Below are 26,255 nucleotides of genomic sequence, written 5' to 3'. Positions count from 1 at the left end.
GTTTTTGTTTTTTATTCTGGAAAATAAAAGGTCTTTTTTTGAACAGCAGTAATAAAAACATGCTTGCATGTTGTGGCTGCTTTGTCATGGTACATTTTGACATGCTGCTATATCTGTGTTAATTGTGCTTTGGTGCTTTGTGTGTCCATAAAATGCACTAGATGGTTGAATTGTGGAGAATCTAAGCTTTCCAATGATGTCTAACATGTCTGCATTGGTAAACTTTTCACCAGTGTATTATTATTTTTAAACGCTTTAGAACGTGGTGGGTATTGAGAGGTTAAAAAAAATGTTTTCTTTTGTTACAGAAACCTTTTTCCTAAAGTCTTCTTGTGGTTGAAAAAATGGCCTTTATTACTTTTTTCCAAGGGAAACTGTTTTTTTAGATTTGGAATGTATGAATTAGGCAGTTTATCTTTTCCTCCACAGCGCTTATACACATTACCAATCAGCTGTTTTCTTAAGAAGTGTTTTTGTTCCTCTTTTTTACAGTATGGTTCTGGAGGGATCTAAATTGAGAACCCATCCCAAGCTCCTTTTATATCTTATATCAGTCGTATTAAGAATAGAAATAATCCTTATAGATGTATTTATATTTTTCTGGAATGGTAAATCTATATTAATCTGAAAATTATACAAAATCTTTGTGCCATTTGAATCTACGTTCAAATTACTCTATGGTATATTTAAATATAATTTAAATATATTTTATGGTTCAGTTCAATATGATCTGGAGTACATATAATAATAGAATTTATAAATAACATGTACCGTAAGTAATTATCAATATATGCAAACTGAAAACTTTTTGGACGTTATTCTATGTTCTTTATCTCTTTCTTTATCGTTGTTCTTTATTTTGTTCTTTTGTTATGCCTTTTGTGGGCATAATTTTGACAGAAAAAATTGTTTTATTTAAAAATCTGGCTTCAAGGTTTAAGTTGAGTTTATCCAAATTCAATCGATTTAAAAAGAAATTAAATTTTTTTCTTTAATTTCAAAATAAATACAGAAGTGTTTCCCTTTGTTAAAGTTTTTTTCTTTACTTTAGTTTTAGTTTGTCTATTTTGTTTTGACATGGAAAAAGTTCTGACCTTTGTTGTTTTTTGTTGTTGGGTTTTGTTTTATAGTTTTTTTGTTTTTTGTTGGCATAGCACCCCGGTGCTCTGAAAGTCTTTTCACGCTCACGCAGAAATTCTCAGTTTATATCTCATGGCTGCTCAGCTCATTGTTTAGAAAACTTTTGGTTTGTTCTATGTAAGTCAAACCCAATCATGTAATCATGATTCTTGCAACATCTTGGTTATATAATCTTCTGCCATGTTTTTATTTTTTGTTATTTGGATCTCAATATTTCTTTTTATTGTATTTCTAGTGTATTTGCTGACATCAGATTGAGACGTTTCCTTTTTTGATTCATGAATCTGTTTTTGTTTTTAATGACCATATTTAATGTTCTTTCTGTTTATTAGCCCCCCTTTGCTTTTCCCTGCTTCATTCCTACAGCTGTTCTCTCCATCCCGTCCTCAGTGTTTAGGCTTCTTAGTTTCCAGGTAAACAGTGCTGGTTTACTCAGTAACCCTCACCCAGGGTTGATATACTGTCCCCCTTTTTTTACAATCTCTGTAGGTTTGTCTTCATAATCAAACATCTTTTATTCCATCCTACTTCTGTTCTGTTGGCATTTTGGTCCAACCAAACATTAACAATGACAGTTTAATGTCTGTTTAGGGTTTCATGAATCATTATAAAAGAAAAATGTTGTGGTCAATACTAGGTTGTAATTTAAAAGTTTAATAACATTTACAGACACCCATGAACATATCATTAATCCTCAAAGTCAACACTTTTAAACTAGGCACTGTACAACTTGAACTTGAACTGGGTTATTGCTGCAATACCTAGATTTTTTTTTTGGTTTGTTTTCAGATGACCTTTTGTAAATTTGCTGATGCTTTTAGAAAGATGGCACAAGGTCTGATTTGGAATACCTTGATACAGTAAACAGAGAAGTAAAGGGTCAACTCAGCAACTGGAAAATCCCAGTTCGTGTGGCCAAATATGTCATCAATCACCACGGCACCACCACCGTGCTTGACAGTCGGTATGCCGCTGTTATTCTAATGATACACTTTTCATGGTTTTTCCAGACATATAGCTATTCATTTTGACCCAACTTTTCTACATTGGTCTCATCTGTCCACATCTATTGTTTTAGAAGTTTGGTGTTTTACTCAAATGCAGCTTGTGTTCTGCCCATCATCTTGTAACCCTTCCAACAAATTATGATGATGTATTTCTGTTTCCCTCATTGTCAGAAACGTTATGAAAAATGCCAGCTGACCTCTGTGGAGTCTAACATGAGGTTCTTGCGGTTTTGCACTTTCTGTGAGTATTGCTTTGTCTGACCTTGCGGTGAATTTGCTGCAACACCTGCCAAGCTGCTACTTTCCAACTTAAGTCCTAAGGAAGCAGAAAGGGGTGGATTTAGTTTTTCATATTGATATTTTCCACTGTGGCTTCAGTTTTTGCTTAATACAAAATGACAGTGTGGAATTTATGCGTTTTTGTACACATATGGTTTGATTTATATAACTTCTATAACCAGGTAAAAGTCAGAACATTTTTTCTTATGCCCTCGACGGGAAGAGAGTCAACCAGCTTGATTTTAAGGTACGAAAAGTCATTATTTCTGCAACTTTAACACTTTTAAGTGGTTAAAGTTGCAGATTTTTCCCAACATGCTTCTAGGTAGAAGTCAAATAGAGACCCCCATCCCTGCAGTAAACGCCTGTGATTTGTGGCATCAATATGTCAATGGAGTAGTAAAGCTCTTCTGGGGGTAGATACCGGCTCTGCCTCACAGTAAACCCACAGTTTGATTCTTGACAGACTGCGGCTTTGTTGTTTTCTTTTATTTTTTCAAGAAAAGAGATGATTAACAGTAAAGATAAAGGCTCTTTTAATAAAACATATTTTATCCCACATAAGTTTTTATTTAGGCTGAGCTTTGGCAGAAACATCAAATTATGGGATAAGGTGAGGGGAAGAAATAATAAGTTTTCTAAAGCTATGGCTTAACTTTTTACTGGTAACTTTATGAGATACACCAATTAAATTATAAAATATATATATATATATATATACAATTCAATGCATTTATGCTTCTTAACATGAGCAGGAAAACTTACTGAATTTCAGAGCCTCAGATTGTGGAAAAAGGGAGATTTACGTTACTTTGAACATGGTTGCTACTGCCAAACGGGCTGGTTTGATATTTTCTGGAACAGCCACTTAGATTTTGACACATTACTGTTTATTGCTGGGAATGTCCTGATAATGTTCACTGAGCAACAGTTTGTGTGCATAACAGAAAAACCTTGTTGATGTCAAAGTGGAGGGATCCAGCTGGTTCGAGCTGATAGACAGTAGGGCTGCCATGATATTAGGATCTCAGTAATGATGTGTTTCAAAACCGGCTAGAAAAGCAGTGCAGAGAGAAACCCTTCAAGACCTGTTAATTCCCTTTATTGCAAGCATTTATCTTGGTTTCAGCTGTTACTGGAAAAACACTTTCATTTACAGTGTAGACAAATCTCAAAGGAATGTTTCGGCACTTTGATGAATTTATGGCTTTCTGAAGGCATAAGAAGGTCCAACCTGATAAAACCGAGAAATAAATTTGCGGAAACCGAGATAAACAGGGATCATTTTGGTACATTAATGTACCGTAGAAAAGAAAACATTTATCTGTACAGCTATTCAAAGCAATTACAGCAACAGAGGCCTTTAATTTGTAGATAAATCCATTAACAATCAATGTTAATTCAGGTGAGTTCTCTTGTTCATTTCTGGCCCCAGATTAGTTAAATGTAGTGTGGATTATCTTATAATTTGTTTTTGTTTTTAAACTGCCTTTTTTATCATTTACACCAATCACACAAACTCAAAATACCTCAGTAACATTCAAAATATCAACTTCTGTTAGGGAAAATCTGAAAAAAAAGGAGTGTAAAAAAAGAACAAAAGAATGTGCCGGTAAACCAGTGGATCTATGACAACTCAAACCCCATGTTGCCAAGATTTGTTCGAAGCAGTTATCTTTTCAAATGACTTTAATAAATAATATAGGGGAAGGGGGAGGTTAGGGCATTAAACAATGCCATAGCTGTGGAAATATCTCTGTACCAACCTGGATGGACATAAAACACAATCATCAAGTAATTAAAACAATGGATTGACAGAAAATTCTGGAGGAAAAAAAAATCATCCAGATTGTAAATGGAGATTAAATTATGTTACAGGTATGTTTTTCCATTTGGTTTGTATAGGAGAGTCTCTCGCTTCTTTCCCATTAAGGCCATACGTATACCAGACATCTTCACCACAGTCTCTGAAGTCAAATCCTCCTCCGGTTTAGAAAAACTGAGTCAGAGATTCTTTACATGATCTGATTTTTGGTGGCAGGACAGAGTCATCTGTAAATAAACCTTTGGGTTTAATAGGGGTACGCTGAGATGGAGATGTAGATGATGAAGATGCTCTGGTACGTTATGCGACCTTGTTCTGAGATGGTGGTGGCCTGCACCTTGAGCCTCACTAGCCCGGGTCTATCCAGAACCCGCCGAGTGAAGATGATCCCCCGGCCCGCCTCGTCTTTGATGTCAAACACTCGTCCCGTCACGCCCGTAACCGATACTTGCTCAAGTATGGAGAAGGAGGTACGCTCTTGTAGGATGCCAGACTCGGAAAACGCAGAGAGTCGTACCACGTTGTGATTGGGCGGTATGCCAGAGGGAAGAGTGAGCAGCTTGTACTGCAGGAGCAGAGGAGAGCCTCCTGTGGCGCAGTCCAGAGAGCAGGGCCTAAAACAGGTCCTTCAAAAGCAATTAAGAAAGAGGAGAGATGTAATGTGTTTGTAAAGATAAGGCCAAAAGGTTTAAACTGAGGAAAACACTTGACACCAGACTTAGAGCTTTAATGCTGTTGGAGCTCTTTAGCAGATGTTTCTGGGATGATTTAATGTTCAATAATAAACATTTCAAGCAGTTTTAAGGGCTTTTATAGGGAAATGGATCAAGTTTATGTCAACTGTCAATTTCTTCTCAAAGGGAATAACATCCAGGGAGTTTTCTGGTCATGGATCCAAATTTCAATGTTATGACCACTAAAGCGCTTAATTCTGACTTCAGCTTTCATATAGTGCTTTGTAATACTGGCAAAGGTGACATTCATCAATTGTTTTTTGGATATATTTTAATACATTGAAGCGGTAACAGTTTCTAAACACAACAACAACAAAACAGATGTCTTCTAGTGTTAAACTTTAGTATATCTGTGGAGTACTTTTTCTTATAATTGAGTAGAAGTTATTTTTACCCGGGACGTCCTCCTCTTTGGTAGGAAGCAGGGCAGGGTGTATCCAGACACTGGTATCCCCCTCTGGTATTAAAGCACATCTGACTGTGTCCACACTGAATTCCTTGTTCAACACACTCGTCAATGTCTATTGAAGAGAGGAGATACAAGTTATCTGTTATTCAAAAAGGGGCTAAAGGATGGATCAAGCAGTGTGATTCAGGAAGCGCTAACCTTTACAGCTTCTACCGTTGGGCAGAAGTTTGTATCCTGGAGGACACAGACACTGGAAGCTGCCAATGGTATTTCTACACTCATGTTGGCAGGGCTTCTTTAACAAACATTCATCAACGTCTGCAGAAAATGATACAAAAGTGTTGAGAATACATTTTAAAGCTGCTCGATGCTTCCTGAAATCAAGTGTTTGCTCCAACCCACCTACACATGTACCATCTCTGCTGGTGTAGCCCACAGGACAGCTCTGCCTGGTAATGCGAGATACTCCGCTGGAGCGGGAGAAGATCGGTCTACCGAGGGATGACACCAGCTGAGGGTGGAGTCTGGCCCTGACTCTGGTGCCGTTAGTGAAGATTTGGCCCCGCTCCAGCCCTGCACAGGAGCGTCCGTCCCCCAGCAGCAGAGTCCCAGGGGGGCACAGACACCGGAAGCTGCCGGGTACGTTACGACACTGGTGCGCGCAAGGATTTGGTGTTTGCGAACATTCATCAATGTCTAAAGATAAAAGAAAAATTTTGATTTTACATCAGATCCTTTGTAAAGGAAGGTTTGTGTCAAAAATACAAACAGAAAAACCTACCCAGACACGGAAGCCCAACTCCCTGGGATCTGTAACCTCTGGGACAAATGCACCCGTATCCTCCGACGGTGTTCTGACAGATCTGACTGTAGCGACACATGTGACTTCCATCCTGGCACTCATCAATATCTAAAAAAACAAAACAAACAGGTGACAAACAGTTCTTTAAGATTTTAAAGAAATTCCGTTTAAACTTTTCTCTTCTTTTAATTCTATTTCGTGTTCAAAACTAACATTTTTAGAAACAGTTAAACTGTAATTATATATAAACAAAAAAGTTGTTTTCTTTCCTGTCTCTTCTGCTGCTGGAACTATGAAATCTCGGTAATAAACACTGCGGTTGTTTTGAGGATCTATTCTGGAAAATAATTTTTAGATCTCCTGAGGGACAGACAGTCTACATAACTCAAACATTCCTTTTAAATTCCACCGGTTGTTGCGTGTTATAGATGGACCTTAGCAATGTCAGACTCTACCATGTATTTGTGAAAAAGACATGAACGTACTCTCTTTACTTCTTGAATGTGTTGATGGCCTTATTTTGAGCTTTTGCAATAGGTGTAGTACAAACACCTGAAGCTGGTTCTATACTTTGGTTCTATACCATTTAGAGACCTGATTCTGAGGTATTTTCCTGTTAAATCTAGGCAAGACTGATCCAAAAAGGAAGTTTGAACAAGAGCCACTACTTCATCTGATCTCATAGTGATCCAGCCTTCTGGTAAACTTTTTATCTGTATTAAATGTTCTTCAGTAAAAAAAAAAGCAGGTTCTAAATATGTGTCTTGAAATGTTTATGTTTGAAGATCTTAACTTGAGTTTCCAGTAGAGGGGAAATGCCATATTGTATGAAAATGTGCTATTTTGTATGTAGGACCTGTGGTTTCGATAAAAAAAAAATCCTGATACTTCAGGGTTCAGAATGTGATTTCTAAGTGTAATAGAAGAGGCAGTTTTTTTACAACACCTTAAATTATCATGTTTTTTCAGCATGTAAGAGGCACTTATTTTCTTAAATGACTCAGCTTGGTATTGTAATGTGAAATTCATGATGGATACATCCCTTGTGACTTGTAAGTGTGACGGTCACTGACCTACACAGGCCCCGTTTTCTGCTGTGGTCATTCCCGCAGGGCAGCTGTCAAAACACTGATATCCTCCGTCGGTGTTGCGGCACTGCTGATGTGCTGGGCACACGTTTCTCATGCACTCATTGATGTCTGGAAAAGTGGAAACATTTCCTCTCAACTGTTTAAATCATGTCATTATAGCAGAGGTGTAAAGCAGGAGACTTGACGCACCTGGAGTTTAACACTAACAGACTGGGTTAGTAGGTTTATTTTTCTAAAAAACTAAAACACTCGGGATCCAACATTGAAAAACTGTGACTGCCGGACAGGAGTGGGATCAAAACTCACCATGGCAACCGTACATTTACCAAACAGTAACATTTGTTCAACTACTCCATGTTTGATTTGAACGGTGCATCTTTCATTAAGGTCATATTAATAGTTTGGAAAATGTATCTATCTTCCAGTGAGCCTATTAGTGGGTTTAATAATTACTCTCCTTGTTGACTTTTATGTAGAAAAAATGTATTTCCATGTATACAGAAAACATTATAATGTTTTAACTTAATTATGTAAATTCCTGATGCACACATTTATTCTCTTTGTAAAATATTCTATTCAGAAAGCTCAATTCTTCATGCCGCAACTTAAACACTTTACTGTATATGACAACATTTCTGCCAACATAACCTTTTCGGTAAATTTTAAATCGCTCCATTTTTTTTTTTTTTTTATCCCTCCACGATATGCTGCAATTCAGTCTAAAAAATGTGACTTTTTTTTTAGTTTTTGCCTTTTATTTATTGCTAAGTAATACAGTTGCATTTTTGATATCTACTTTATAATGATGTATAGTTTGTTTAATCAAGATTAAACAAAGGCTGCATCCCAGCTTTTTTTCTCCATTGTTTGTAAGCAACACACATTTGCTAAGGTGGCCGAATGGTGAACACACTGTGCAAATATACTTGCTTTTACAGCAAATTCAAAAATGTCCTGCAAAAAATTAGACTAGCACACAAGTGCAAAAAAACAGTCATGCAAATAAAAAAATGCTGCAAGTAGCAAGACCAATAGCAAGTTAACATTAGCTGCAAACTAGCTCAGCCTAACATTGGTGCCCCAGACCAATAGGGGGAGACAATCATCAACTAATAAGGGACCAGGCCCTTAGTAAAGACATGCTGGCTGTGTACGAATGTCCGCCCTAATTGGTGTCATATAATAGTGTCCTAACGTCTAGTGGATGAAAAAGTAGTGGACTCGAAATTTCCCACAATGCACCGTGAAAAGTAGTGATCATGGTCACTAAATGAGCAGAAATATACTGGAATGCTCTCCTTGCAAAGCATCATGGGATTTGTTGTGACAGCAGCTCGCTGTCAAGTAGTGACAGCTACAGTATGGTGACAGCTGTGACAAACCATGCAGGGAGGCGGAGTTGCGTGACCAATGGGGAGCAAAACGTAGTAATCATCTGTCTGAACGCTCAGTTTACTGAGTTCACTATATAGTCTCTTCTCTATTTAGTGATTGGGGGATTTAGGGGTTAGGGCAGATGGAAGAAACTTGTGCAACTATTGACCCAAGTTTTAGCTTAGTTAGACATTAAAGGATTTTTCAAGTCAATAGTCAGCTCATAGCATGTATTGATGCTCCTTGGGATGCTCTTCTCAAAAACTAACCTACTGTGTGTAACTTAACAGTGTTGAATTCAGCAGTGGATGAATTACGTTACCTGGAGCGTCACTTTACCGCTGTCTGAGACCACTGAGCATCCTGTTATGATTTTACTCAGGGTCACAAATGAGTTGATGTTTGTGCTACTTGCAGTATTTTTCATTTGCATATGTTTCGTGTTTTATCATTTATGTACTTCATATGAATGCAGCATTTATCCTCTTTGTAGTTTTTGTCTTTGTGTTTGCTCTTTTGTTTTTGCTAGTCTAATTTTTGTGTTTGCAGGATGTTTTGAAATCATGTATTTGCACGGCGTTTGCATCCCTGGGTCATCTTAGTTCTTTAGTTGTGCGAATCAGTTCCCACTACCAAACCAAAACTACATTTAGCATTAGAAAAAAAAACATCTATGTTTAACTGTGGCAAATTTTAAGTCAGTTCAGTTCCTCTCCTTGACTGGCAGATTGCAGTCATTGATGAGGCCCAGTTTGATGAGGCAAAAAATGAGGCTTCTGTGTACAGTATGCTGATGTGAAAAGAAAACTAATTTATCTTTGTTTTCAAACCAAAAGCAAGTACTTTTAAATGCAACATCAAAAGAAAAAAAGAGTGAACTGACTGACCAATGCAGCGATGTCCTGACAGCTGGTATCCAGGATGACAGATGCAACGGTAGGAACCCAGAATGTTGAGGCACTTATGGTGGCATGGGGAGATAGCAGACTCCTGACATTCATCAACGTCTGAAACATACATTTGTCATGACAGGTTTCATTGGTCTTTGTCCATATATACAGTGCCTTCTAACAGTATTTATGCAAACTGAATTATTTCACATTTGTCTGGTTAAAACTCTAGATCTAGATATAAACCCTTTACACTCAAAATTAAAATCAAAATTTCAAGCTACACTGCAAAAACGATCTATAAATAAATAAAACTGTCTTAAATTAAGTTTATTTACCCTTAATTTGAGTAGGTAAATATGATGGTTTGCCAATGAAATTAGTATCTTTTCTCTTAAAATAAGATAATTAGATAATATGAACTTGAAATAAGACAATGCAATTGTTTTTTCTCATTTTAAATGTAAATTGTCTTTTTCCATTGGCAAAGTGGCTCACTTTTCGTCCTCAATTAGAGCAAAAAAGCACTTATTTTACTTATATTTTTTTTTTACTTCTACTTCATTAGATTTCCATTTTTTGAAGTGTAATAGTGGTATTGGACTCCAAGACAAGACCTTATTACCTTTTTAACTCAAACGCATATTTGTAAATGAAAAAATATGGATATTCTGATGGCAAAAGTAAATAACAAAAGTGCTTCAACATGTAATTCATGAAAAAGAAAACTGAGAGTAAAAGAAACAATTTTTTTTTTGGTACAACATAACCTTAGAGGCATTAATGCTGATACTGGCACTTACATTTTTAAGTTTATAAACCTATATATAATTGTTAACTAGGCTTATTAACTTTTTTACTTTTCAATTAGCTTTTTACCTTTTCTCTTGACAATTTTTTCAACTTAATTTACAGTAGTTAATAAATTATTCAAGGGTTCATATAATTGGTCAAATGCCAAAATAAGGTGTACAGCCATGCAGCAGTATCTGCTGCATGGCTGGATGTAGATCTTGTGCTTCTAAACCTCACTGAGGGATGGATGGGGAATCCATTTGTAAGGAGTATTTAAGTGATCAAAAACAGTAACTTGCCCTATAAAGGGTTAAGAGCTTATTTGACCAGTAAAAATGAGAGAAAAGCTGTTAAATGAAAGGAAAATATGCGGTTGTCCAATTATTTTCAACAAATAAAAGTCCAAAAGGTTTTGCATGCCACCCCTCCAACATTTTCTGTTTGTTTTTTTTTTTCCTCTCTTAATTTTCAGCAATTTCTAGGGCATATGAAAATATCACTGATATTTTTGCAGGGATTTTTTTGTTAAAAAAACCCAAAAACACTTGTGTGTTCAGGCCTGTTGTCTTGCTAAAAGCTGAACTTACACCACTGTATTAACTTTGTTTTAAGCTTTCTTCCACAACTGTTTACCATCCATTTCCCCAATATTAAAAGTGGTCTTCTTCAGGCATTTTTTTTTCTTCCTTAAGGATCGGATATCCTCTTTAGCTGTGAATGTCTGCTCAGGTTATTGTTTTAATACCTTATTGTTTTAATACATTCATTAAACCCGTCTAGAACTATATATACAGTATGACCTGTCTGCTGTTTACCATAATCTTTATGATGCTGGTGGTTTACAATATATTATGTCCTCTAACAAACCTATAAGACATCCATAGAAAAACTAGATGTGTATCAGACCTGAAATTAAATATAAAAGATTAAAAAAAAACATTTTTTGATTTTAAAAATGAGAAAAGAGCTTTAAGTCACTAACATACAATGAGCTTAAACAAAGTTTTTTTTTTTTTTTAGCAGTGCTAGTGGGGCTTTATTTAACTCACCACTGCCACCTCTACTCCTTGTTGAGTCGTCCTATTTCTCTATACTCTATAGGCAAATCTGCTGGTATTTCTTCATTTCTAAAAGGCTCATAGTATAGCTAATAGCCCCCATCATTAAAACAGTATATCCTCCAGCATCCTTATAAGTCTCCTTGTCCCACAAGCACAAACCTCATTTGTTCCAATTTTACAATTGTCTCTTTTATACATGCCAACCTCTGTAATTATGTTTTATATGTCATCCATTTGGTTTTATATATATCTTGTTTTTAGTTTTGTGTCTGCCTGGTATGGTAGACCAGAAAATGTCCAGAATGTATTTTTTGTATATCTTTATCTTCTTAATTAAGTAAGGCTACATAAAAAATACAAATTAATAAATGGATAGCTTTAAGACCTTCACAGCTGGTTCCTGTGATGCTGGGCTTAAATCCCGGTCCACATCTGGCCTGACAGCGGTATGTCCCCACAGTGTTGACGCACTGCTGGTTGTAGTGGCACATGTGGGAGCCTTGGGAGCATTCATCAATATCTGGGTGGGATTTATCAAAAAAAAAAAACAACATAATGGTAAGAGACAAGTAAAGAATTTAAACAATGAATCAGCCTGTGGCTTATTGAGTGTCTCACCATTGCATGTGTTGCTCTCTGTAGAGATAGTAAAGCCAGATGGACAGGCACAGGTAAACCCTCCCATGATATTGTTGCATGTATGTGAGCAGGGAGACTGCAGCGCACACTCGTCTTCATCTAAAATGGAGTCAGTTTGTTACATTATTAGTGCTGAATAATCGAGATAAAGACACATATAAATGTTGCAAGAATTAAACATAAATAAGGAAAAAAGGCATACCAGCACAGTAGGAGGCTGTGTCTATATTAAAGCCTTTAGGACATGTGTCTTCATAACCATCTACCAAAACAAATCAAACATCAGTTAACCTTTTCAACATCTAAAATCCACTAATTCATAGGATATAGGACATTTCAGAGGTGAACGTATTCGATTTTATTTTCCAGACCTGGTACGAGGAGGCTTGTAGTGATATGGAAGTCCAAACTGAGAGTAAACATGTTATAGGCACTGTTTATTCCGGAAACCTTGAGCAGCTGAAGAACGGGGCCTTGGCGCTCCTCCTGGCCCTCGTAAACGATGGTGTGATTACAGCGCAGCACCATGGGACTGCCTCCTCTCTGGTGGGTCTGTGATGACCATGAATACAGCTGTCCTTGGCCCGTCTGCACATATGACTCATCAAAGTCCTGTGAGAGGAAGGTGAAATCAGGCCAGACCGGAAGTATGAAGAGATCCAATTTAGCGGAGTGATGTAAAGGAAACTCATGATCCTATAATTGAGTTCTTTGGATACACGTAATCACTTTAACGAGCATACCTGAAGGCCCAGATGGGATGACGATAACGACGGTGGAACGAAGCCATTGATTACAATGTCAATCAGCAGAACTCCCTCAGCGTCCAATCCTCTGGCGACGTGGGTCAGACGGAGGATCTCTCCTGTGAGGATCAAATAAAATAATGCTTCTCAAACAAGCTTGGAGATTGTTCAAGGTAGTGAGTGCTGCCATCTGCTGGCTGCTTTTACAAATGAAGAGTAAAGAGCAGGAAATGTTATTTTTCCGTTTTTATGCGGCAACGTGGTAATTATGTTATAATATATTTCAATAAAAATGTGATTTAATAAACACTGAAATCACTGCCATAAAATAATTGTTTTGGAAATGCTGATTGTCTTTTTAAAGAACAGTAATATAAATGCTGAATGATCTCAAATAGTTGAAGGAAAAGTGAAAAGAATGTTTAAAACAAAAACCAAACCAGTGATCATTAGGTAAAACAGAACTTTATCAATCTGTTTATTTTAGCAACTAATGATTAAAAAATGAATTGTAAAATAGTCATGGTATCCTGTATCTAAAACATACCAACCTCTTATAAAGTTCTGATGACCTTTTCTATCAAACATATAGACCTAGTTTGTTTACACAATTGTAAACAAGAAGAAATTTTGTTTAGAACAGCTCTCTAGACTATTTCATTTATTAAAGTGCAGCCTTGATAAGGTAAGCAGCAGTGATAAAAAAAAACAAAAAACATTGTGATGGAAAACAGTAATGTAAACATAAGACTGTATAGTTAAAGTTCTAACATTCAACATTCATTCAATTAACATTCTTTTTTTTATATTATTAATGTTATTTTAATATTTCAATAATTCAAAAAAAAAATGTTAAACATGTGAACGTCTGATTGGAGCCAAAGCTTACCAGTTTCAAACTCCAACTGAGACTCCTGTCTGAAGTGACCCTGCGTAAAGGAGAACCCATTTCTGGTGGCTCCGTTTTGAAGCACAGTGGTCCAATAGATGGGAGTGAAAACAGGCACCAGAACCTGCAGAAAGGGGCCTATAAAAAAACATTTATCCTTTATCTGTTACTGGACCACAGAGAAACAGCAAGGTTCAAAGGTATAGTGGAGGATCTTCTGATTATTTGAAAAGAACTGCCCTCTGCACTTTAAAAAAAATGCACATGAACAACCCTGTACCCACTCACGAGAAGGAACGCCTAGTAAACACGTGTGAGAGCGTGCACAAGAACCATTTTTCCTCGTGCATGCTCTGTTTAAAAGTTGCTGCTTGCATCACCCATGCAAGCTTTTCAAAAGAAGATTTGCAATTGTTCCACTATGTCACATTCAGCACCGGTAAGTGAAAATGGCCAAGAGCACATAGGACGGCCTTACATAAACATATCACCAGAATGATTGACAATTAGGAGGATGACTTGTTTTGATTATCCAACCAGAAAAAGAACATTCTCCACTATACCTTTAAAAAAATTAGGGCAGCATTCAAAACATGTTTTTCCCTTTTCATCTAACAAAGAAATTATGGATGTGTTTTCTCATGCTTCATATATTTTTCTAAGTGTTTAATAATTACTAGTAAGAACAGCATGTCTGTATGAAAAACAGACAAAAGCCTAAAATGCTTTATTCTGTCCTAATAGAGCCTGTTTCCATCAGAACATATTAATCATCAGGAATTAGGACAAAAGGTTTCTAAATCCCAACATAGAAAAACACAAAAGGTCGAATGAAAAGAGTGATCTGCTGGAACAGAGCCTTTGAAAATATGAAAGTCTGGTACATTATGAAGCGTGACTAACCCACTGTGGGAGGGATGTTGTCAAGGCGTGCCTCCAGAGTGCTGGTGCCTTGTTCCTCGTTGTCTGTGATGTTGGCCTCCAGGAAGGACACACCAAACTCTCTGTCATTCACCATCCCTATCAGACTGCCTCTAGTCTTGCGTGGAACCTCACCTGTAAGCATAAAAAACAAGATTAATATGATTTGTTTTTTCGTTTTTATCAGTTTTTCCACTTTAAAATACATTTTTATGTTAGAAATAAAAACAGTACTGTCAACACTACCTGGACACAAACCAGTCTGACATTTCCTAGAATCGGTGCTCGGTCCGCTGCAGAGGCGGCCACCATTAGCTGGTGCTGGATTGTTGCATAATCTGATCCGCTCTTGAACACCTTGGCCACATGAGCTGCTGCATGGACCCCACTCCCCCCAGCTGGAGTATCCTCCATTTACTACATTAGAGAGGGAGAGACAACAAATACAACACAAATCAGTTAGTTTCTACCAACAAATATGTGGAAAGGAGCTTTTACCGTTTATCATATTTATAGGGATGCATCATTAACAATAATGTATGCCACTAGCTCACTCTGGTTGCATAAAATGTTTTTTTTGTTTCTGAAAGAGTACCACACCCTGCTGCCATATTAATAGTTTTTTTTTTTGTGTTTTTTTTTCTGTATTTGTTAGGAAATAAAGCCATTTGTGTATATTAACAACAACAAATTTACTGTGTAATGCAGCACTGTATATGATAAAGGGTAAACAAGAAAGTAATGGGACTAAGCCAGTTAGCACCTTTAAGAGGAGTTATGAAAACAGCAAGGTAAAGTCCAGAATCCAGTGTGACGGAGCAAGAAACATTTATAGGAGGATAGAAAAAAAACATCTTATTGTAAGCTGCTGCCTGAACTGTCAAGGCTTATCAAAAGTGACATTTTTGTAAAAATGGGTTGTATTCAGTCTGTATTTTCAGAGCTAGTGATCAGTTATTAGTTGTTTTGTTAATTAATTATAGTGATTTGTAAACAAATAAAGGAGATAAAGACAAATAAACTGAAAGAAGCCATGGATTGAGGAACGTGAGGAAGGCCAGATAATCATCTGATTAAATGTGCATTGCATCTGTTGAGCTTAAGGCTAGAAAATAGCTGAAGATTTATTTGATTTGAAATTAAAATAATTAAAAAAATTTTGTATTAGAGAAGTTTCGTGGTTTTGGCATAATAACATTCAGAAATTACATAATTGTATCTATTGTTGGGCTTTCTTTGCAGTTTTTTCAGATGCCTTTATATTGTTTATATCATATTGACCAAAATTAAGAAATATTTCTGGATATAAACTTCGGCCTTATCATCATGCCTGGTGCTGGAATTATATTTAGACTGAAAATGATCTATCTAAGCACTATCAAGACAATGCTTGGTGTATATAAACTGTTTTTACTAGAAAATGTATTTATTGGTTTGTTTGTTTAGGCATATGATGCCTTTAATACGTCTGCTGTTCAGCTTCTATTTAGGAACTGAAATATCAGATTTTTATATTATATTCAGTGATTACATCATTCTAAGTATAATCAGACAAGATTCAATTTTAGTACAGTTACAGTTTACAGTCAATTAATTAAAAAGGAATTTATAAGAAGCTCTTTATAAAACTATAAAAGCACCCAGAGAGTGCAAACCTCTGCCAAGCAGCACATTTTGCCTCATAGTGTGACATACAACTAAAGCTAAAAGTCGCAGGTCTGGATCATGACTTTTGGAGTCCGATGCTGAAGCTGTCAATAGTCACTGCTGCCATCCTCTGGTTTAGAAAGGAACTGCTTCTTTCCTCCATAAATAACTATCTCACAATGTTTGAAAATCCTTAAAAAAAAATTTCTGTATCCAGATTATGGTCTGGATCATCATTAAAATTTAACAGATTGTCCCTTGGTATGAGGCGCACCTCTGGTAAAATATGTCATTAAAATCTGTTCATAACTTTTCAAGCTATCTTGTACATGGACAGCCAGACAGACAAACACAAACACCCCTAAAAACATAATCTCCTTGGCAGAGATAAAAATGTTGTATCCATAAGAGGTATGGAAATGTGTGCAGTTTATTCAGTGTATCGGTAAGTAAAAATCATGACAACATTTTGAGACTGCAAATTCTGATCAGACTTTTTTATGCAAATACTTAAGATGTAAATGGTGCAGATATTACTTTGATTTGTCAGAAGCTCCACCATGAACTATTTAAATGTGTTAAAAGTTCCTCAAAATGAATGATGCATGAGCCGCATATGAATAGGTGAGGTGTTTCAAATCCAAAATCTCTTTTCAAGTAAAAAATACACAAATCTGTGTTATGGCTAGATGCAGAGGAGAAAATACTCTTTTTAATATAATCCCCTCCAAGCCCTTGAATAGTATTATCTAAAGCTATGGAGGAAATTATCCTTCTTTTTCATTTTGGTAGCTTTATCTTTTATATAAGACACTAACATAACAGTTAAATGTGAGTCAGACAAAGTGCCATGGACTAAAAACTTAGTAAAACACAAGGCAAGTGAGCGAAAGAGTTTTATGTTGAAGGATTTAAAAAGACGAAGCTAGAAAAATGAAAATGAAGGATATTCATTGGCCCATAGCCTTAGCCAGTCGCTATCAATGGTATAGTGACTGGCTATAGGAATAGTATATTAGAACATTTTCTCCTTACAGCTGATAAATACGGGAGTTTGGAGTTTAAATCTAAATATAACAAAAGCATGCATTCTACTTTAAAGGAGATTTAAATTTGTACAACCAGCACAATTCTAACACTAGTTGGTTTTTTTTCCCAGCTTTTATTGTCATTACACTGTCAGTAGAGAGCAACTGAATGAACTCTCTGCATCTAACCCATCCGCTTGGGGAGCAGTGGGTTGCCATTGTGGGGAGCCCAGGGAGCAGTTAAATGTATTTTGATCAGCGACTCAGAGTGGCAGACGGTGGTAGTGGGGCTCGAACTCAGAACCTCATGATTCCAAGCTCTATGCCCTAACCATCAGGCCACCACTTCCCTGATGTGACTGGATGTGATCAACAATTAAATGGCTGTTATTAGCGGTTACTAGGGCTTCTTATGTCTGATAATATGCAGCTTTTAATAACAGTCGCGTCTAAAACTGGGCGTTTTATTCTTAATTAGAACAGGTTCTGTCACGGTTGGGTTGAGGTTTTGAGGACCCAAATGCAGAGGTGAGTTTTGTAGATTTAATCAAGCAACTGGGGCAGGAATCCAAAAATCCCAAAAAAAAAAACAAGTACAGAAAAAGAATAGAATCAAGAATAGAGACATCAGGGAAAACAAACATAAGGAGCCAGGAAATGATGAGGAACCAGCACTGAGGAACTGCACGGGGAGAGTATATATAGGAGACAAAACAAAGACTGGACTAATGAGCTGACAAGGAACTGGTGTGAACGGAAGCAACTAGAAGGAAGCCAAGGGGAAAGGAAACAAAGACAAGGGGGCAGAGAGTAACTTAAGAACAAAACGCTGCTAGAAAACAACTACAAACACAAAGGAACTAAAAATAAACTTAAATAGAGGACAGAACTCTGACAGGTTCTAGTTCTGGGTGTACAGAGTAGGATTTAGTCCAGGAGCAGCATTTAGTTCTTATGTTCCACTCATCTGGAACAAACTGAAGACTGTAAAGGTACTGAAAGCCTGAGTTCTTTTCATACAAAGATACAGTAATAACCCATTTGTTTATGTGACCTTCTAAAGTTAAACTGTTAGCTGAGGTATTACTAGTTTTATATGTTTTATTTACTACCTGTTTTAATTATGTTTTTATCTTTAATTGCTTTTATTCTGCTTTCATTTTACTTCCATTTTATTGTTTAATTCATTTATTTCATGTGTACTCCTTAGATTCAGTATTTGTACTGAATTGTGCCATAAAACTAAACTCACCTTGCCTTGGTGTTAGTGTTTCCACTTGTTATGCTGTGTCATGTAAGCTTAGGTACACATTATGTTCAGATTAGTTTATTTGCTTTTTAAACTTATACATAATCAACTGTATTTTTGTGGTGTGAATGTTACTTTACCTTTATTTTATTTTGTACAGTTATTTTGCAGATGAAGCTACCTTCATCTTTAATAAAGTGAAACAATGAAATAATACAGTAGCTTATTTCTTATTCAAAGCATAATGTGTGAAATGAAATGATCTGAACTTACTCTGAACCTTGAGAGTAATGGTCCTCTCAGCTTTTCCAGCCTCGCTCTCCGCCACACATTGATATTCTCCTTCATCTGCAGCCTGTGGATCGAACAGTTTATGAAAAAGGTTTCCCTCAGTCCTTATTCTACCATCTTATACTGGCACAGCAATCCTTCAAAACAACACTCTCTGTAAGTCAGTTACTTTTACAAAGAAAGAAAACTAACGGGGAAAAGGTTGACATGTTCAGTGGAGCAGCTGGTTTTATTCGATTAAGTTCTCATGACGGACAGCGTTTGTCTAGGGAGGGGGAAAGCTGACATTAGAGTCCTCTGTGGGAAGGGCAGCCATCCGTCTGCAGGAGTCTCAGCTGCAGGCTGTTCAATTACAGCTGCAGCTACAGACTATAACAAGGTTACAGATGAACAAAGGCGGGGCGAGTCTGGCAGCATGCAGCGGCCTCTTCTTCACTTCGCTCCTTGGCTAATGCTGTTAGCCTCTCTGTCTGAACTGAATCTGATTTGGATGAGAGCAGGGACACCACAGGGCGGTCACAAACTGTCCCTACACCCAGGGGGATTGCAAATGATGCTTAAATTGGATAAATGATGCCATGTTTGTTGAGGAAGGCCTAATTATTTAAACTTAAGTAACAATAATTAATGTGATTGGAAAAAATTCATACAAAGCATCTGTGAATCATTGACTGTTAGGTTTACTTCAACCTTGGATATTATCTGCTTTTACCTATCTGCCATAAAACAGTTTGGTTGTCTGAATGTGTCAGTTTGGTCCATATTCACTCTTGCCGGGTCAGCCAGTTGCATTAAAAGGCACCTGGATGCAATAGCTGATGTTTTTCACAAAGCGCTATTATCCAATCCAATATTATCATCTAGAAAACGAAATGTTGGTTACATATTACGTGTTTTCTTCTCTGGCCAGAAGTTCAATGGCATATCCTCCCTCTTCAAGTTGGCAATCCAACGATGAACCGATGAGTCCATGGAGGATCATGAATTGGAAAGGAATTTTTTTTTCTTTACTTTTAACCGATGTATTACAATATCCAACTGCCATGCACGTGGGCATTGTCAGTTTCACTATAACTCTGGTGAATTGCAATGGTGAAGTCCTCTGGAAATCTTCAATAATTGTTGTTGATTGCAGATGTGTCTAGTAGTTCCCATTGATTTTGCTTGTAAAGCGGGGAGAATGGCGCTAGGCTTACCGCACCGTGACGTCACTGCTGGAAGATGGCAGGAGTGAGGTGTTACTATATTTGGGCAAAAATGTCCGTTCTCAGACTCAGTCATAAAGATGAAAATTATTGTTTTCATTTTTTTACTAAACGCTAAATTCATTAAATCACTGCAAACGTATTAAGTTTTAGGTATAGCTAATGATCCGTTGAATATACTTTGTTGACCGACTCTTCCTTTTTAACATTAAACAGTTTTCTGTTGACTCCTTTAGCTGATGTGGGGAAAATTATAAAAAGTTATCCGTGTAGATCAGGCATCCCCAAACTCGGTCCTCAAGGCCCCCAGTCCTGCAGGTTTTAGAGGTTTCCTTGCTCCAGCACAACTGATTTTAATTGAAAGCTGATTAACAGGCTTTTGGTCTACTGCAATCATTATAACTTCCTGTGCTGAAGCAGAGAAACCTCTAAAACCTGCAGGACAGGGGGCCTTGAGGACCGAGTTTGGGGATGCCTGGTGTAGATCATGAGCCACACATTGGTTTGACTCTAGTTTTGACTCTCTAATCAATCATCATCAATCTCCTTTTTTCACTGTCATTGATCAGAGAACAATTTTTTTCTATTTACAGTTAAAAAATAGAAAATAAGGAAGTTGGATTTACAGTGATGCTGTAAATGACCAAAGATCCGTTGCGGAGCGTTTGCATCCGGAGGAGGCGATGTAAAGGCTTTCCATTTCGCAGCCAGCGGAGGACAGGGCTGGGGTCTCCATGAACCGGACAGTCAAGCATTGCAGCTCCACCTTGGACAACCGTCTGAGATGTGTGGGCTTCACCCTTTAATACTGGTGGTTCTGAATGTGGCAGAGAAAAAAATAACGCAACAGGTAAGTAAATTACAATTTATTCACAAGTTATTTAAGTGGAAAGAATCCTTGATTAAAATCTCACCTCTGATACGAACAAACGAGAGAGCTCTAATGGAGCCCACGCTGTTCTCCGCTAAGCACACATAGGTCCCAGCGTCGTTTAAGGTCACATTCTCAATGAGGACCGAGCTCCTCCCTGCCTCATCTGTGATGGCTGCTGTAACAGTTAAAATAGATTCAGAACCCAGATTCTGTAATTAACCAAGATAAAAGGGCAGATAGTACCTTTATACAGCTTGTTGTTGAAAGTCCAGGAGATGGTGGGAGGAGGTGTTCCCTGAGCGTGGCAGGATAAGGCCAGACTCTGTCCTTTGTTCAGGGTTACATCACCTGGCAGCTCTTTAAAGACAGGCCGGGTGTTGATTGACAAGTGGATGTCGCGTCTCACCGAGCCTGCAGCATTGGTGGCCACACATGTGAATGTACCAGCATCTTCCAGCTGTGAAAAGAAAAGAGTCAAAACCAATTCCTCTCCAAGCAGCTAAATCCATGTATCATTTGTTCAGTTTATTTTTTATTGAAAACGTAAATGATTTTTTTTCTTTAATGTAGAGAAATGGGAAACAGTTTTGATTTTCAATTACCATTTTAAATCAAATAAATTAAAAAAACAAAGGAATACAGAATACATTATTTTCATTTTTATGAAATACCTCAGCATGCTGGACACTGGACATGTGCAAGGTGGCTTAATTTAATAAACCCAATCCTCTGTTGTGTTACTCTTTATTAGATTTAAGCGCTACTTTTAATACAGTTGATCTTTTACTGTCTCGCCAAAAGAACAGAGTAGGCATTGGTGGCATTGCTTTGGACTGGTTTAGGTCCTATCTGTCTGGCAGAACACTCTCAGTAGAAATTGCTTCTGCTCCGCTGTCATGTGTGGTTCCCCAGGGCTCAATTTCGGGACCTTTGCTGTTTTCTTTGGACCTCCCTCCACTGGGATCCATTTTTAGAAAATATGGCATCTTCTTCCACTGCTGTACTGATGGTTGCCAAATCTATGTGCCCAAACCAAGTGATGGCTGGTCAATTAAACCACTTTTATTATCTCTTGGGGATACCAAAGCTTGGATGGTACTAAATTACCCGCATTTTAATAAAGAAAAGACAGAGGTACTAGTGTTTGGAACTAGTGGAGCATGTTAATCTCTCTCCATCAATCTTGGCCCCCTAGTGACACATATTAGGTCCTCAGTCACAAATCTTGGTTTTAAGATGGACAGCGATTTTAAACTTACTTTAATAGGCAACTTCTTACTGAAATTGCTGTAAAATAACTACTCTAATCATAATAAGAACTATGACAAAATTATAATAATACAATAATACAAAGTTGTCATTTTGGGGGTGGGGGGGGCTGGAACTGAACCTGGTATTTTCCCATTCTCCCAGGACAGCCACAGAAAAAGTTGCTCAGTTGGAGAAGTGTTAACCTGCCAATGAGAAGGTTGTCGGTTTGACTCCTGCTCCCTGCGCCACACGCCGACATTGCTTTGGACTGGAAACTTCACATTACTTTACCCTAATCTGTATGTTAGCGTATCAATCTTATAGGTATAGCTGGACTAACACGGGGGCTTAGATTACAAGAAAACAATTAAACAGCTTCTCTCTGTGTATTCTTAGAAAACATAGCCTCTGACATGAACAGAATTTTTTTTTTATTGGCTTCCCACAGCTCATTCACTTTATTTTAAAAGTAGTTATTTTTAGTTTTTCTTCCATCTTCCAGTTTTCTGCAAAAAAAAATATCCACTCTCTACACAAAAAATCACAGCTTTGTCAGGAAATTAGCAGAACGTATTTTCTGAACATCTTGTTGATACTGTTGAAACAAAATCTTAAGCTTTATTCACTCAGTAAAAACTTCCACGCTGAGGTGTCTTCAGTTTAACAATGTACTGCTTAGTTTTCATTTGTTTCCTGATATTGATACAGTTGGAATTTTTATTTCTCATCACTTGGTCAGTCCAATCAAGCTGTAAACTCTGAGATTCCTGTCACTGGCCGATTTCTCTGCCCACCTCTAGAGGAAACTACCAATGAAACCAAGTCTTACCTCCACCCTCTCGATAATCAGCTCTCCAGATCGCAGGATGGTAAATTTGCCAAGAAGGTTTAGGACAACAGCCCCATCCTTCTCCCATGACACTCTAGGTGCTGGTAAGCCCTGAGCTGCGCATGGCAGTAGAGCCTGAAACCCCTGAATGACAGACAGCTCTGTCTGAGCTGGCGCAATCATGGGTGGAACTGAAATACAATAAACAGAAGTACTTTTAATTTGTTATAACTCACACACAACACCAGGTGGAGATAAACAAAGCCTCATCCCACCTTGAATGATTAGCCTAATATCATGGGTAACTCTGCCGGCCAGGTTTTTAGCTGTGCATGTGTAGATTCCTGCATCACTGCGCTGTGTGGAAGCAATAGCCAGAGTTCCATTGGAAAATATGCGTGTATGAGCACCGTCAACCAAACGCCTCCTCTCTTTATGCCAAATGACTTCAGGCTGAGGCTGACCATCAGCTGCACACTCCAGACTGATGGGCTGGCCTAAAACAGCGATGTAGTCATTTCGAGGCACACTCAGCACCGGTGGAACTGGGAGAGAAAGCAGGAGAGTGAATTTATAAATTTCCTTTAAAGACGGCCTATAAGATTGTGTGTTTCGTAATTGCAGATGGCATATCTACTGTGACAGCAAGGCATTCATTCAATGATTAATTTAATACAGTCTTGAAACCAGGAGTCCCTTTTACCTTGAAGGACCAGTTTGGTTCTTGCTACAGCTACACCTGCCTCATTCTTTGCCAGGCACTGGTAGGTCCCAGCATCTCCAAGAGTCACGCGAGAGAATTTCAGAGCTCCATTGGAGAGAACAGCCAGCCTGTGGCCTGGAACAGAGACACAAGCTCAATCAGTTCAATTAGAATAAATAACAATCCTGTGAGGGCAGTGGAAGGAATGCTATTGTTAAAGTAAAAATTATGTTAAAATGATTTTCAATGGCAGTACATTCCAGCTGAGTTTGTTAAAGAAAATTCTTATGTTCTTCTCACCCGCTGCTATAGGAACTCCTTCTCTCTGCCAGGTGATTAATGGTCTGGGGAATCCATGAGCTTCGCAGGGAAGGACGGTTCCATGATTCAACAGTACCTGTACTTCCTCCGCCATTGGCCGGATCTCTGGTGGTTCTAGAATAATGAAAAGGGAAACTTTATTTTACAAGTGACCTGCCACTGTATATTCCATAATAATCCATCTAGTATTTTTACATGATGCCTGGCCTCAGGTCCATCAGAACCTACCTTGTACTGTCAGAGAGATATGCTTGTGAGCCACTCCTGCAGGGTTTCGGGCTGAGCATGTGTATCTGCCAGCATGACTCGGCAAAGCGGCAGTGATCTCCAACACCCCTGCATCAATATGGAGAGAAAGAATCCTGTATAATCCTCTAGGATCATTATATTAGTACAACAACTTTTAAAATGCAAGGAGCACAGAAATCTGAGGAACAGACATGGAGTTATCAAGGTATACCAAGGTTGCCTGGATGCCAACTCTGCAAATACTAATGCTAAAGATCTAACTCAGCTATTCAGAAGAAAAGCAGCATCCTCTGCATGGTTTCTTAACCCTTTTGCTCTGTTAATGCGGCAACAATGCTCAAAAGCTGGACCGATATTCACCCACGTTTTGCTCTTCTTTTTTTATTTACATATAATAATTTAATGCTAAAAAGAAGCCATTTGTGATCTTTATCATGCTGCTAAAAGGATCTGGCAACTTCTTTCACACAGCTTCACATTACTTGTCCTATTGGTGTATAATCTTTCATTCTGATGGATTACCATCATTTGGACAAGTAAATATTTATATATTTTGGACCTGAAACAATTATGAATATGTAATTTTTTTTATTATTCTGTACTGTAGAGCTTCTCTGGACTGTTCATTTTTGAGAAATGTGTGGTTTGGATGAATAGTTGTAGTTATGACTATTAAAAAGTAACAGTTGCATTTTACATTGTTTTTCCTAAGATTTAGGTTTTTAATGTTGAAATCCCATATAAAGTTATATGTTTTTTATGGCCATACGGAGCATCGGCTAATGCAATGTTCCCCTCCCCCATTCATTGCTACACAATGCTGAGCACAAAGCACTGTAATACTATTGGGTGCACCATGTATTCTTTATACCTTTTTAAGTCTAAATAATTTTCGAAACTCATAAAAATACTAAGTATTGCTATACTTTTCTACATTAAAACTGCAATAACAATATCTCTTATCTGTTTAAAGATAGCATTACACGTAAATCAACATTCTTCTAACTACTAAAAAAAGAAAATTTGTTTTATTGGCTGAATTAATATTTTTTTTCCTGTATCATACATTATCTAAATGTTTTTTTTTTTATCTTAAATTATTTATTCTGTGGGAATCTCACATTGTCGAAATGCTGGTGAAGATTCTCAGTCATCCAGGTCAAAGTCATTCAAAAAAAAGTAAAAAAAAAACAATCCACTGGACTTTGTTTCCAAAGAATCCAGGAAGCTTTTTCAATTACAAAAATTCAGAAATAGCATTGAGTTTGATGCTTTATAGAGTGGACCAAAAACAACGCCTTGTTTTGGCTTAGACAACATGCTAATTGAACCTGACGAACGGGTCCATCCCTTTGCAATGGGGGTCGTTTGGTTTCTTTGTTAACCTGTAATACCCCAAACCTGTCTATGTCTTTGAAATGGGGGTCGTTACTGGAATTGTTGGCCAGGCTAGACAGACAAGGTCTTCTGTTCCCCTGTAAGGGGGTGGGGTTGCTGTGATAGCGGGAAGGAATAAACTCAATCGCTGAATTGTAGGTTTTTGAAAGTTGAAATCTGAGTCCACCCCCTCTGTTTAAGGTTGGCTAAAGCCTGCTAAAGAGCGAATTAATCCAACTTTCTTACCAGTGGGAAGGACACGGTAACCTCCTCCCCTGTTGCCCAGTTTGGCTCCTCCCTTGGTCCAGGTCACGGTGGGCTGAGGCTGTCCTTGTGCACGACAAGGCAAAGACACAGGTGCCATTTTCACAGCCTTCACTGTTGTGACGTCATCCTCAATCGAAGGTGGGACTAAAGGGGAAAATAGAAGTCAAGCATTGAAGTGTCTGTAGCAACAATTTGAATATGTTAGAGCGCTCCAAATTATTACCTTGGAGGATAACTTCAATCACCCTGCGCTCTTCTCCTACATCATTGACCGCCGTACACTCGAAATAGCCTTCATCCTCGTCAGATGGTGATAAAAGAACAAGAGACCCAGAGGATAGTAGCCTGCAGGCAGAACAAGA

At 37.7% G+C, this 26,255-nt stretch overlaps 1 protein-coding gene across 1 annotated transcript in view; it reads right to left on the bottom strand.

Annotated features, from left to right (window-relative positions):
* Window positions 1-3,143: 3,143 nt before the first annotated feature.
* Window positions 3,144-26,255, bottom strand: part of hmcn2 (hemicentin 2) — an 80,937-nt gene continuing 57,825 nt past the window's right edge. Inside the window, exons 56-81 of the mRNA XM_015397759.1 lie at window positions 26,117-26,238; window positions 25,873-26,037; window positions 24,229-24,336; window positions 23,980-24,114; window positions 23,680-23,814; window positions 23,252-23,521; window positions 22,977-23,167; window positions 21,140-21,353; window positions 20,937-21,071; window positions 20,649-20,839; window positions 18,800-18,881; window positions 14,849-15,019; window positions 14,585-14,737; window positions 13,682-13,819; window positions 12,790-12,911; window positions 12,418-12,658; window positions 12,249-12,308; window positions 12,026-12,145; window positions 11,793-11,927; window positions 9,549-9,668; window positions 7,270-7,395; window positions 6,176-6,304; window positions 5,797-6,090; window positions 5,593-5,712; window positions 5,380-5,506; window positions 3,144-4,877 (exon numbers count right to left, since the gene is read on the bottom strand). Of these exons, the coding sequence (XP_015253245.1) occupies window positions 4,499-4,877; window positions 5,380-5,506; window positions 5,593-5,712; window positions 5,797-6,090; window positions 6,176-6,304; window positions 7,270-7,395; window positions 9,549-9,668; window positions 11,793-11,927; window positions 12,026-12,145; window positions 12,249-12,308; window positions 12,418-12,658; window positions 12,790-12,911; window positions 13,682-13,819; window positions 14,585-14,737; window positions 14,849-15,019; window positions 18,800-18,881; window positions 20,649-20,839; window positions 20,937-21,071; window positions 21,140-21,353; window positions 22,977-23,167; window positions 23,252-23,521; window positions 23,680-23,814; window positions 23,980-24,114; window positions 24,229-24,336; window positions 25,873-26,037; window positions 26,117-26,238 (4,183 nt within the window). The 3' untranslated portion in view covers window positions 3,144-4,498. The remainder of the gene's footprint in view (window positions 4,878-5,379; window positions 5,507-5,592; window positions 5,713-5,796; window positions 6,091-6,175; window positions 6,305-7,269; window positions 7,396-9,548; window positions 9,669-11,792; window positions 11,928-12,025; window positions 12,146-12,248; window positions 12,309-12,417; window positions 12,659-12,789; window positions 12,912-13,681; window positions 13,820-14,584; window positions 14,738-14,848; window positions 15,020-18,799; window positions 18,882-20,648; window positions 20,840-20,936; window positions 21,072-21,139; window positions 21,354-22,976; window positions 23,168-23,251; window positions 23,522-23,679; window positions 23,815-23,979; window positions 24,115-24,228; window positions 24,337-25,872; window positions 26,038-26,116; window positions 26,239-26,255) is intronic.

Source organism: Cyprinodon variegatus, unplaced genomic scaffold, assembly GCF_000732505.1.
Source record: "Cyprinodon variegatus isolate N-32 unplaced genomic scaffold, C_variegatus-1.0 Scaffold885, whole genome shotgun sequence".
Lineage (NCBI taxonomy): Eukaryota > Metazoa > Chordata > Actinopteri > Cyprinodontiformes > Cyprinodontidae > Cyprinodon > Cyprinodon variegatus.
Note: the sequence above shows the minus strand (reverse complement) of the source record. Positions and strands in the feature narration are given on the sequence as shown.